Raw genomic sequence first — 13654 nt, 5'->3', positions numbered from 1 at the left:
GCACGAATCAATTATTATCCCAGGGCTTTCTATTGCAACTTTGGACCAAGGTCATCACTGCCCCCATCAGAGGATGCTGCACATCCCCTGCAGCTGCAATCCCCTGCCCAGCTTCACAAATAGATGTAAAAAAGCTAAAAATCAGYATGTTTCTGCCTGGTTTCGAACCAGGGACCTTCCGCGTGTCAGGCGAACGTGATAACCACTACACTACAGAAACACACATCTGATGGCATTTGGATGCCACCATTCATGGAATTGTCACCTCCTTCCAGCATAGTAGAGTCCGAGCTGGGATACAGGCTTACCCACACACACAGCAGCCTCAGGACACACAGAGAACACAGAGAGGATGCTCARAATTAGTGAGATGCTGGGGAGCTCTGGGTGCATGGAGAGGGATGGGGCATGGCAGGGCACAGCATGAGGCATCCACGTCCACATCACTGCTCTGCTAAAGGTGWTCAAGCCTCAGGACTTGGAGGGGAGAATCACAGAGCTGCTGTAATCAGCACAGCCATTCCTTTCCTGGGAAATCTCCGGAGACTGATCCTTACTTACTTACAGCAGGAAAATTGCTCCTAGGAGAAGGGGGACTTAGGTGGGTGTGGGACCCAGAGCATTGCTAAAAGAGCAKGTGGGGAGTTGGAGAACTCATCCCCAGTGGGAAGGCCAGGACCAGCCTTGGCAATAAGCATGGCACCAACAGACACAGAACAGGCACAGCATCATCTCCTTGCTCCAAGGCCTGGCACCCACAGCCATCTCAGCCCAACTCTCACATGGGCTTACACCCTCATCTCAACAAGGTCCCTGAGCTGGGCAGCCCATCCAGGCATTGCTCCCCCACCTGCACTGCTACCATTCCCTCCTTTATTCCTTTAGTCATCCTCTGCCTCTGCTTCTAGCTCCCAGGCTTCTTCCATCAGTCCAGATCTTGTCTCTGAAGCCACCAAGAGCTGACATTGCCACTCCCGTGCCTGCCTGCCCTTGGGGACAAGCAGACCCCAGGCATTTTCGCTGCTACTGGATCCCACAGGAACTATTTCATGACATACCGCCAGAGCAAATATTCCTCCCTCACCTTCCCTTTCCTTTGCAGGCTGTGGAGTTTCCCTTGGGATACAGGCAACACAGACTGCAGGTTTCTGAGCACTGACAAGAGTCCCAGAGATCTGGGGCATATAGAGATGAGGGCAATCAGGACAAACCCTGCAATCAGAACTGGAATGGCGGTCTTGCTCAGATTGGGGTAGAGCAGCCAGCAGAGGATGTAGCTGCCTAAGACAGTGAGCCTTCACCCCACACAAGCAAACAAAGCCAAACAAATCAAAAGTTCTGGTATTTTCCAGGTATTTACAGCTTGGCCAAACTGGGATGGCTTCTCCAGGGTGGTAAAGCTCAGCTCCAGCATCAGGGAAGGGCACACATCAAGGTCCTGCTCTGCAGCATCCACACCTCACAGCTGGCTTCAAACATGCTCAAAGCAAGAGGCACATCCAAAACTGAGCCATCCTAAGGAAACATTCCCTGTGGAATTCTGACCTTTCATCAGTTATGCCGGCAGCCACTACACACCCCTCTGCACTGCCCAGGCAGCATGTGACTGGGGTCTTGGGGACATGTGTCCTGTTGGATTCCATGGATGGGATCTCCCAGGTACCTGCTGTGAGCAAAGGCAGGCAGGGAAACGCAGCCATGCTCCCAGCCCCTCCTGCCTGCATGCTCCTTGTCCCCAGTGTCAGGCTGCTTCTAAACATCAGCTTCCAGACAGAGTGAGCTACTAATTAGCACCTTTAATGAGACCTGACATCATAACGATGGAGGGGAGGCTGTCCTGCTTGCCTGGACAGGCTCCAGCACCTTGCTAGAGCTGGGGGACAAGGCTGTGGGCTGCCACCTGTACAGCACCCCACAAGCTGGTACAGAAGCCTACTGCCTAACTCAATCTCATTCACAGCTGCCTCCTCAGRGCACCTGCTCCCTTTCTGGAGGCAGAGATGTGGCTGGGTGCTGCAGAATCTGTGCTGTGTCCGCACAATGCCAATAACTTTCTCCTCCCTGTCTTTAGCTTCCTCCCACTGCAGATGCCCAACACCAGTTCACCCAGTTCCTGAGAGACAGCCAGAATCATTGCTGTGCCACCCCAGTAGCACCACTGCAGCACAGGAAGGTGAAAGTGGCCTGGCACAGCRTCCCTTGGCAAGGGCACAGCAGCAATGCTCAGAGGTACCATTCTCAGCAGAGGTGTTTGACCAGCATCTCTTTGCAGCCCTGCCCCACTTAAGGGTATCACTGCCCTTGCTCTGGGCAAGACTGGGGAGAGGGCGTGCTTTGGGGGCAATCCCAGCCTCACAAATGATCCCACAGCAGCCAGCATGAGCCCCTCACAGCCTTGCCACAGTCTTGCCGTTCCCACCATCACCTCCCCGCAGCTGTCCCCAGTGCCCCACTCACCTGCCGCCCTACGCGGTTGTTGTGCAGCCTCATACGGGAATGGATATCTCTGTAGGTTTCCCGGGAATCCAGGAAATCCTTGGAAAACTTCTCTCCATAGTCCACATCAGGGCTGCACCCTCCCCATTCCCAGGAGTCCTGGAGGCCCGGGGTCTCCGCTGGCATGTGCTCCATGTGCACCCCGTGCACCATGCCTTTGCCRCGGTTCATGGCTTCCAGCTGCAGCCGGTGCAGCTTGCGCCGGAACGCCTCCTCATCGCCGCGGCGCTTCTGGTCACAGCCGCAGGCCTGCAGCTTGCCCAGGGCACAGGCGTTGGACACGGCGTGCACCACGCCGGCSGCCGCGATGGCGTAGGCAAAGGCGCTCTCCCGGAAGCCTGCAAGGAAGGAGAGAGCGGGGCTCAGGCTGGGTGGTGTGACCCCCATGGAGGGCTGCAGGAGCTCAGCATCACACTGGGGTGTAGGGGTTTGGAGGTTTGGCTTGTGTCTTGCTTTACCCTCATGCACCAGCTCCCACCTAAACCATGGGATGAATGAATCCCCCACTCTCTGCTCCTCAGCCCCATCCCCACCAGGACCCAGCCCTGCCCCAGCCAGGTCCTCAGCTTCCRCCATCACCCTGCTCTCACATCGCTCCAGGAGATGCCACCACAGCGCTGCTCAGGCATCAGCATCATGGATCAGACATCTCATCATGATGGGAAAGGCAATTCCTCCTCCCTTCTCCACTCAGAGTTTCCTAYTACACTAAATATAATGCTGTCCAGGAAATATTTCTGCTGAAGAATGGGCCATTTTTGCATACTCACAGGGTGAAGATTAGGCAGTAAAAAGAGCCGGCTGCACTGCCTGTCCAGCCCCATTCATCTGCCCATATCCCTGCCCACCCTGAGCCCCGCCAGCTCCCACAAGAACCTCTGAATGTGATGCCACACTGGAAAAAAATGAGCATCCCTAGTCAGTTAGAGCATGCCGTGACCGCACTGTGTGCTGCCAGATCCGGCAGCTGGTTGTCATTAAACGCTGGGGAGTGAGGACATCTACAAATGTCATTAGCTGGGGACAGGTCAGATGGGGACAAGGACAGGTCTCACAGGAGGGGTTCCATGGGGCTCCATGTGGCTGTGAGCAGGGGCTGTCTGAGAATCTCTTGGCTTCACTGCAGYCAGGTGAGGACCCTCTCCTCCCCAGCAATTTCTATTTTATTTAAAATGCAAAGTAATATTTTTGTTTGTGGTTCCCAGGCCAGGCAGGGAGCCGGCAGTGCTGTTTGTTTTGGTGCACAGTGACCAGCCCCAGCATGAGGTGAGGATGGAGGGAGAACCAGATTTTGTGCCCTGGCRTCACATGTGAATAAATAAATAGTTGGAGTTCCCAGCCTCTCCCCCTCTGTTGGACATGAGCAGTTTGATTGGCCCTGGCTTCGACACAGCTGAACAGACGACAAGTTTTGGGGTGTTTTCTTTACCAGATCCATGCCATCAAAAGGGGGCTTTAGCTGAGCACCCCAAAGGTCTGCCAGCTCCCTGCCTGCACCACAGAGTCAGGAGAGGTGAGAGTGCAACTGCTGCTGTCGCCCGTCCTTGGCAGTGCTCCCCATCACGCACGTCTCCTCCGCGGTTCGCTGCCGCCCGCTGAGCAAATGCTATGATCTTATTAAAGGAAAATGAAATGCAGCCCGGAAACCTGCATTTAAAGTCATGCTGCTCTTTTGTGTGTTAATTTGACAGTGGTGCATTTAAAAAATTAACGAGGTGCTGCTTAAAAGCCAGCAGGAGCCTCTCCCAGCTTCCCCTTGGTGTGGGACAAGCTTGCTCTCAGCCAGCCTCTTTCCATGCACAAGTTGAACAACATTTTTCAGCGGGCAGGTAATGGGGCTGCTGGTGCGTTCACTGTGCCGTGCAGCCTCCCCAGGGAGAGTGCTGGCAGGCAGTGCCTGCAACACACCCACAGYGCTGCTGGAGCATGAAGGCCTGCAGCTGGGCAACGTCAGTCTCCAGGTGAGCAATGGAGGAGGGAGAAGCAGAACTGAAAGGTCTCCTGGATTCCCAGATCCTCCCTATGTCAGTTCTCTGATCCCACCRTCTAGGCCAGCTCCAGCCCTTCATAGGCCAAACCTGGGCAAAGCCTAGTTTGTCACTGCCACCCCACTGGGCATCCCCAGCTCCTCACACAGCCAGTGCCTGGACACAGGGGCAGCAAACCCTCCACCCAGCACAACACTCTCCTCTCAGCCCTGCCTCCTTCTCGCACATTTCTCAAGCATAACAAATAATTTCCGGTGTGGYATCTCCTTAAAATCCCTTCTAGAGCCCAGACACAAGCTCTACCCCACCCAGTCCATCTAGCAAGCCCATCTCCTGACAGGTAAAGAGGTCAGGTTTGTTTGGTGCCCTCCATGGCTAGGAAACCCTTGGGGTCAAGTCTTAGCCCTCCTTCTTCCTCTACTGCTTTGCACATGTAAGCTGATGGATGAGGCATAGATCCTTGACCCTGGAGCTGCCATTCCCCAGGCTGTGGGAAGGGGACAGATTGGTCCCCAGGACATAACATTGCAGCATTCAAGGAGTCTTGGTCCCATCTCATTGTGGTCATTCCCCTGCTCAGTACCACTCTGCCTGGCCCTGCCACTCTTCCTTCTCCCCTTCTCCCCTCACCTGCTCTCCTGGGAACCTGTGAGCAAAGAGGAGGAGGGGGTCAGGGCAGMACTGGGATCACAGCAGCCATGCCAGTATGGCTCTGCTTGGAGGTTCAGTTTACATTCCTTGCTCTACCCCAGCCACACCAGAGACAGAGGAGTGAGGCAAAATGACGAGCGACATGGCTGCAGGCAACAACCAGCAGCCTCGTGGGCTCGGCAGGAACCACAGCTGAGAGTGGCATGTGGTGGCCAGCCCTGAGCCCTTTGGAGGGAGGCTCTCCAGCTATCCCAGCCACCTAAGACCTCAGCAGTGATTTTTGAGCCATGATATCCCTCCAGAGACCACAAATGAGGTGTAGCTGTAGGAGGTACAAGTATTGCGTCCTGCAGGGAAGAGGGAATGGAGGACACCACCCTGACACCACCACCAGCATCTGTACTCAAAGACCATGCAGGGCAAGGAGGACAGGTCTGAAATCACATCCCCAAGTCAAATCCCAAATCAGCTTTCTCAGCAGGGAAAGTTTTCCCTGTCAAGATGTGCCTTGGAGATGGGGAGCCATTTAGCAAGATTCCAAGTCACAGCGGCACTGGGTCCGCTGTGGATGCTGCAGTTCCTCCATCTCTCAGCAGATGTGGGATGGAGGTTACAGGGCTGGCTCAGACACAGCTGTGGGCTCTAATCTGTAGACCAGGGAGAGCTGGAATCATGGCCTTCCTCCCACAGCTCCCCATCACTTCCAGGCAGCAACTCTCTTCCAGCACACACCACTGCAATGCCTCATCTGGGCTCACCCTCGGGTACCTAGGGATGCTCAGCTGCCCCYTTCATAGCAGTACCCCCCAGGAGTGGGGTGCAGCTGCCAGGAGCTGTGGGCACATTGCCCCAGCCCTGATATAAGGCAGAGGAGAACTTCTCCCGCCACCTCCTGCGAGGCCTGCCGGGACGGCCAGTCCCAACACGCTGCCTCTCCCCCAGCCCCGCTCCCTCCCCTCCCCTCTCCCTAATTAAACTGCAGGTGAACCTGCCAGGGTCTGGCCCAGCACCAGGCACTAAATGCCTCCCTGCAGATCCCAACTTGCCTCCCTGCACCTTCTTGAGCGTGCCAGGGACAGCCCGCAGCCCTCGCTCCTGGTCCGCCCACGGCACTCGGAGACAGCAGCCCTCAGTGCCGTGCAGGCTGCGGGGAGCCGGGCTCAGCCCYGCACCATCGGCAATCCTGCCTGGCCCCAGGGTCTCACTTGCACCCATCAGTGGGGAGAAGGCCCACGGAACGGGGGAACCCACGGGGATGAAGCCAAGCATCCAAAGCACCCGCRTGTGCTTCAGGGCCAGGTGGGCAAAGCCCTCGGTTTGCCCGGGGGTACACAAAACCCTGCCAGCAGCCCAGCTGCAGGTGYGCCAGGCCAGGCGCTGCGGTCTGCGGGCACCACAGCTTGGCTRGGGCTCTGCAGAGCCGGGTGCCGGGGTCCTGAGCTTGGCAGCATCTCCCCGGATAGCTGTAACAGCACCTGCCTCCCTCAGCACACAGCAAACCTCCCCAAGYTCTGTTTCACAGCTGGCTGGGCCCCAGCACCTGGTGTTTCCATCCTTGCAGGGAGTTCCCCACTCTGTGCTGGAAGAAATCAAGATTTGGCCATGGCCATGCTGACCCCTTGGCACCAGTGAGCCCTTCCAAGGTGGTCATGGGGCATGGAAGCATCACCCATCTCTCCAAAGGCTGCAGGAACCAAGAGATACTGCACACCAGGGTTTTCTGCCCTCAAGCCATGAGCTCTTGAAGGCCTTCAAGGACAAGGTGGGATGAACAAAGAGGAACAGTCAGTCCCACAGCACACTTCAGACAGCCCCTGCCCAGCAGCCAGACAGCTCCAACCCCRCTGGCATTGTACCCACCCATGGGTGCACACATTCCACACAAGGACCAAGACTCTGTGACCCGCCACCACATGCAGGTTGGTTTCTGTCAGGCAACCATGGATCAGCCCAGCCAAGCCACACAGTGCCTGGCAGCCCACAGATGCTGTGGTGGGACACCACACCAGGACAACAGGCCATCCTCTCCAGTGAGGTGAACACCATCGTGATGCTCACCCTTGGAGCAGGAACAGGGGACTTATTTCAGCTTCTGGTGTAGATGCAGCCACCTGCCTCCACCTCACTGCTCCATCCTCCTACATCTCCTGAGGCCAGGAGAGGGTKTCTCTGTCAGCCCAGTGAGCACGTGGAGGGAGAGGGAGGTATAGCAGAAAAGGATGGGACCAGGGATGGCACTAGTGCATGCTGGCAGAAGTGACAGTGCCAGGGAATGGGCAGGACGGTGGCGAGTAAGTGGGCAGCCAACTGGGGAGCCAGGGAAGACTGGAGGAGGATTAGCACTGTTGAGCCTGTATGCACACGGAGGGTATATGGGCCAAATGAGATGGGGGTGCAGATGGCACTGGAGACTCAACAAAGGGTACAAAGGACATCTCATACCCCAAGGATGCAGCATAGAAAGACCAGACCTGAAAAACCCACAGACCCTGGGGGTGTCTCAAAAGAACCTGCTGGCTCTGTGAAAGCAGGGGTGGTAAACTCCTGGGCACCTCCCTTGTCCCTGCTAACCTGTTGCTGTGCCTCACAGGCACTGTTCCTTGTGCCCCAAGGATGGCAGCATGTCCAAGATCTGTGCTTTGCACAGGATGCTGTCAGCATCCCTGTGTCCAGCTCATTTCTGGGATCAGCTCAGCAGGATGAGGAGACAGGTACTTATTTGTCATTGTCCTCTGCTCTGTCCCCAGGGGATGAGCCCCCTGGCTCACCAAGGGCCTGGATCCTGGGCAGAGTGTGGGACAGGCACCACAGGACAGCTTGGGACAGTGTTGCACCCTGTCCAGCTCATGCCTGCACTGGAAAAGATGTGAGAGATGCAGGAGGACAGGAAAGAGTTGGGGAGCGGAGCCAAGCAGGGAGAGCGGGAGGGAGAAGACAGCTACAAATAATTTAAAGTGAGATTCACGCACGGCTGAACTGATGGCGAAGAAGTGGGAAAAGGAATGAAAGATTAAAGGGGTCTGTCACTTCAGGTTACAAACAATGATCCTACAAGCACGTTGCATTCCCAGGCACGGCAGGGATGGGGCAGGGCACAGAGCAGAGACCTGGTCCCTGGAGGTCAGATGCATTAAAGTCTGTGGCATGGAGCCTGCACCCCTCACTTGCACCACTCTCCTCTCCTCCAGCACTGGGCTCCTGAGATGCATCCACCATCCCTGCTCTGATGGTGTGCCTCTAACAGATGGGAGGCAAAGCTCAGAGCACCAGCACTGTTACTGAGGGACATGAGTGGCTTCGAAGTGGGCCAGGGCACCAGCCTCAAGGTTTGCTCCATGCCAGAATGAGACTAACTGGGTGCTTGGGGCTCATCCTGCACCCTCTGCTGCCAAAACAGGAGTGCCATGARATGCCTGCCTGCTCCAGTGCTCCAGCCCTATATTCATCCTTCCCTGCTGCTGGGTGTTGGGCTCTCCATTCCAAAGAATGGGATCCCACSAGTGCTGACAGCCTGGACTGAGCCACATCCAAGAGCTCAGAAATGGGGCAAGAGTCCCACATCTGTGGGAGTCCCCACACCCACCAGTCACAGCCCTTAGACACAAGCGAGGTGCTCGTGGCCATCAGAGGGGTGCAGGTCAATGCTCTCTTCTGCTGGTGCTTCTCACCCAGCCTGGTGGGACCCAGAGCAAGGAAGCTTGTCTGGGTGTGTGAGCAACTTGAGCCAGCAAGTCGGTGTCTCCTGCCGCCTGAGGAGACTAGAAATGAACTGCATTCCTCAGAGGACCTGGAAATACCTCGATGCTTATCAGGACTGACAGTCCCCACCCTTCCTGCCAGGCCCAAACCTGGGCATTGYTCACAGAGGGAAGAGACACTGCCCTTCTCCAGGCACTGAGATCCTGAGAAYGACCAGGGCTGCTCCATGGCAGGACCACAGCTCTGATGCCACACATGCTCCAAGTTAGCATTCCATCCAGTGAGGCTGTCCAGGCTGCCCTGGACATGAGGCACCTTCAGACACCAAAAGTCTTCTATGCTCCCTGCTCCAGCCTTCTCCCCACCTGCTACAGCTGCCTGTGAGCTCCCATCACCACATCCCCTCAATGGCATGTAAGCCTCAAGCTGCCAACCCCTCCTCTGCRAGACTCTCCTTGTAGTCCCAGGGAAAGAAGATGTAGGACGTGGAAGGATGTTTGAAGAAGAGTGCATGGTTGCAATTCTCTGCTGGGCATCAGGCTGAGAAGCTGACAAAGTGGGTACGTGAGCAGTTTCATTGTTATTTTTCACGTTTCTTAGGAGCTGAAGGAGTGATGTGTGCTGGGCACCTGGCCTGCCCTCAGCACCCTCACCACCTGCCACTGGTGTCATATTGTCCTTCCTGACCATGGTCTGGGGCAGTGGGCACTCAGAAAGATGCTGAGGTACAGGCTTCAAGAAAGGGTGCTCAGGTGGAAAGACACATTCAAGGCCTGCAAAAGGTCCCMTCAGGTCACAACCCTCATCTGCACCATGCAGGGCAGCCCCTCTGCACTCCCAGAGCCTGCTCCTGAGGRAGAGAGCACCAACCAAGGGGCTCTGCTACAGGCAGACACAGGCATAACTGCGAGAGACATGAGGAGATTCTGGCACCAGGACTTGGCAGAACATGGAGAGCTAGGGGAACTCTCCCAGCAGTGCAGCTGGGGGCTCTGTGACCAGCTGAACACCCAGGACTGCCTGCAGCGCTGTGCCCTCTGCCATCATGCTTTAGGGTCCCACAAAACAGAGACCCCTTAGGTCTCTGCACTGGAGAGCCAACACAAGGGCAGAATGCCAGGGTGACAGGCTCAATGAGCTAGRTGCCACTAGTTCAGAGCATCTCAGCTCATCACAACACACCAAAACACCATCCCCAGAGCAGGAATGAGCCCAGATGCTCAACTGCATCCACCAAACCAAATCCCARAGCATGGCATCCACCTTCAGACCCACCAGCTATGCTGCACACCCATGGCACTGCTCCAAACAACCAGCCTACACCACACAGGGAGAAGATGCCAAAAAAGCAGTGGGGCCTGGAAGGAGCCTTAGGAGCAGCTGGGGTTGGTCAGGGAGGAGCAGCTCAGGACAAGGGCCAGCACAGGTACAGAGGTGCATGGAGGAGCTTTGCTACAGTGCAGCATTCCTTGGTCTGGCAGACCCTGACATTTTTCTGCCCTCATCCACAGGGATGCTGACAAGCTGGCCTAATCCCCTGGGCCAGGGAAGAGCTGTGCAGGGACCCAGGGGGAACCCATGAAGGCTCCTGAGAGCAGGTTCTGGACAGTGGGAGAGGAGGGGAACCGTCCAGCCCTTACCTCTGCTGAAGATGATGCTCTCATAAGGAATCTTGTTCTTGGTCTCAAGGCTGGAGCAGTTCCAGCGCTGGTCCCGGAACTGGTGCTGGCACTCATGGATGGCAATCTGGATACCCTGGATGGCCGAGGCGGTGACATCAGGGTGGCGCACACACACCTCCAGCTGCCGCCGCGTCAGCCCCGGCAGGGTCAGGCACACCGTGTTGGCATTCAACACCGGCTCCGATGGCAGCTTCAGGCCCAGGATCTCATTGGAGCAGGAGCTGGCAGGGAAAGGGACACCCTTGAGCTCAGCAAGCAGCGTGTCCACCACTCGGTTGTCCATTTTGGGGAGGGGGAAAAGTTTGTGGGGGACACACATGGGGAAGGGAGATGCCCCTCAATCCACACTGTGCCCAATTGCCTGTAGGGATGGCTGAGAAAACCCTGGGCACAGCAGCAGCTTATCCAGGCAGAGACACCCAGCAGGGGCTGCAGTCCCCTCGAGCCACGGAAGTACAATGCCAACACCCAGCAGCCTTTGCCCAGCAGCAGTCAAATCTGGCCATCCTGCCTCTGGAGCATCTCCCAGGACTGCACTCTCTGTGTGCTCCCCCAGGGATCTCCCACACTGGCCATGCAGTGCAGACTGTCAGCACACATTGCCCCAATTCACCTTCCCCAGAAAGCGTGGGATTCCCCCTGTGACAATTTAGACACCCTGCACAGGAGGCCCATTCCAGGTCTGGCYCCATCCCTGTTGCTAGCTGACCCCCTTCCCACATCTCCTGTATCCCCCAGCATTTCTTGTCCTCGCAAAGGAGGCAAAGAGAGTTATCAGCCTTTTCCTTTCAGCTCAGCTGTGAAATATGGAGCCAAGCACTGCGCCAACTACCCTCAAGCTYACAGCAACAATCCCAAGCCCACTGTCACGTCCTTGCCCCACTGAACCTGATGCCTGTGGCCACAGAAGCACAGAGTGCAGCAGATGGGTGGGTGCAAGGGAAAGCATCCATGGCAGGGGTACAAGCACTTAGACAAATAGAAATGCTGCCTGGGGAAATGGGGAACTAGATGGAATGTGTGGAGATGGGTTGTGGAATATGAGGAGTCAAAGTGTGTCYAGAGAGAGATGCCTGGAGCTAATACAGTGGTACACATGACAGACAAATATGGAGAAGGAGATAGTAGAAGGTGTTTGCTCAGCTCCAGGGAATGGCTTGAAGGACCGTGGGATAAATAATGCCCAAGTGGAAGACCCACAAAGCAAGCAGCAGGCAGCGGGATGCCCAGCAGCGTCCAGCATTTTGCAGCATGGTACACTAGGAGCTCAGCTTCACCCCACTGCTTTTTCAGGAGAGCTTGGTCCCTGCTGGRACCTCTGTCCTGGAAAGTCTCTCCCTGCTCCCTATAACAGCCAAGTGCTGTGTCCCTGGGGGGAGCAAGGAGCTTGGAGTGCTCTGAACTTTGATTACAGAAACAAGACTTGGAGGAGGATGCTGGAGGAAGGACTGCARCTGCCAGGTCTTGGGGAGAAGGGTTACTCCCTCTCTGCTCCCTCAAATCCTGCAAGACTGGTGCAGGTATATGGATGGAAGCAGCTCTCAGGGGTCAGGGGATGAGTTCCCCATTCAGTGTTCACCCAGATCTGGAGGGAGGGTTCAGCCCCAGCGTCCCTGCTGAATTACAGCTTGCTCARGGGAGAACTGTCAGGATCAGGCTGCTGCTTTCTCCAGCTTCCCAAGGGTGTTTATACCCATCCCACCACTTTCATGGGTAGTTCCACAGTGACTTCAGTAGGGAGAGTCGAGGTGGAGCAGAGAAGAGAGAGAAAGGGACTACATCCCTCTAAAATCCCTCCACAGGAGAAGAAGTCTTCTGCCCGGCTTTCTGCACTCATTCACGCTGCCAACCAAGCCCTGGCTGACACGAGATGCGGAGCAGGATGCAGTTACCACCATCCCCAAACCCAAGAGCTCCTGCCCCGAGCAYTGCAATGACTTTATTCTCTGCATATCCTGAGCCTGACAGTGCCTGCCATTTTTTTTCCAGGGCATCCCGGGATGGGGGGGAACTTTACAGTCTTTCTCCCGATTGCACTGCAGGGAAACTGAGGCAGGGGCTCCGAAGAGTAGAGGGAAGGTCCTTCTGCCGATTGCTCCACCCAGGGCTCAGGAGGGCCAGCGACCGGCAAGAAGCTGTCACTGTCACATTTCTTAGGAGGACGCAGCGCTCCCCCCAGCTCTCTTCCCCCTTTAAATCTGGATTTAAACTTGATTTCACGGTGACAGGCCCCCAGGTCACAGGCTGCAGCGGCTGCTGCTTTAATTAATACAAGTCCCCAACGTTAACAAATTATATTTAAAGGGGCTGGAGGGAGGGGGAAGGGCGGGGGACCCCCCCACTTATACCAGCTCCAGGATTAACCCTTGGCTGCCTGCAGCACGCAAGTTTGGGAGCGGGGGAGGGAAGGTGAAAGCGGACAGAGACGGTGAATTTAGGGGTTCGTTTTCTGGAAAGCAGGTGGCCCCCTCCTACCCCCCTCGCCTTTAGGACTGACGGAGGGGATTCAGGGGGACCCGGCAGGCACCGACCCCCACGACAGTGACCCTTGTCCTCCGCGGGAGAGCGGGGAAACTGAGGCAGTCAGGGCGGACGCTGGAGCGTCTCCGGCCGGGGAGGAAGGGGGACAACCTCCTGGAGCGGGGAAAGCCGCGCATCCCACCGACGCTCCGTCGGGACGAGGGAAGGCGGAGGGGTACAGCGGCCCTGACAGCCCCTTGAACGAGGAGCCGCAGCCGTGCGGGGCCGGGCTGGAGCGGAGGGACCCCCCCGGAGCCCCCTGGGCAGACCGCCCCCGGTGCGGGGCTGGGCGCGGCGGCTTCCCGGCGCGCTCCCCGTGGGGCCGGGGCTCTCAGCGGCGGGGCTGGGGATGGAGGGGTGCAGCTCCTACCTGGGTACCCAGAGGCTGAGCAGCAGCGAGCAGAGTCCGTGGGCCAGGGCCGGGCGCATCTTCGCTGGGGCAGCGGCTGTGCGGGCTGCGGGCGGGCGGGCGCCTTTGGGGCAGGGGCGGCGGGGCTCGGCGCTGCTCTCTGCCCGCTTTGTTTGTTGTGGGTTGTTTGCTTGTTTGTGTTTTCCCCTCTCCTCCCTCTCACTGGCTCCCTGCGCGCCGGGGCTCGGCTCGCCGGGGCGGCTCTGCCA

At 57.0% G+C, this 13654-nt stretch overlaps 1 protein-coding gene and 1 non-coding gene across 2 annotated transcripts in view; both read right to left on the bottom strand.

The window, feature by feature from the left end:
• The window catches only part of WNT10A (Wnt family member 10A), a 17764-nt gene extending 4116 nt beyond the window's left edge, over positions 1-13648 (bottom strand). The window contains exons 1-3 of the mRNA XM_057367575.1: positions 13407-13648; positions 10475-10737; positions 2458-2834 (exon numbers count right to left, since the gene is read on the bottom strand). Coding sequence (XP_057223558.1) covers positions 2458-2834; positions 10475-10737; positions 13407-13465 — 699 coding nt within the window. The 5' untranslated portion in view covers positions 13466-13648. The remainder of the gene's footprint in view (positions 1-2457; positions 2835-10474; positions 10738-13406) is intronic.
• On the bottom strand, positions 148-220 carry TRNAV-GAC (transfer RNA valine (anticodon GAC)). The gene has a single exon. It is a non-coding gene; the product is annotated as a tRNA-Val (tRNA).
• Positions 13649-13654: the final 6 nt, after the last annotated feature.

This window comes from Malurus melanocephalus, unplaced genomic scaffold (assembly GCF_030028575.1).
Source record: "Malurus melanocephalus ecotype Western Australia unplaced genomic scaffold, MMel_1.1 scaffold_81, whole genome shotgun sequence".
Taxonomy (NCBI): Eukaryota; Metazoa; Chordata; class Aves; order Passeriformes; family Maluridae; genus Malurus; species Malurus melanocephalus.
This window is presented reverse-complemented; position numbering and strand designations above follow the sequence as displayed.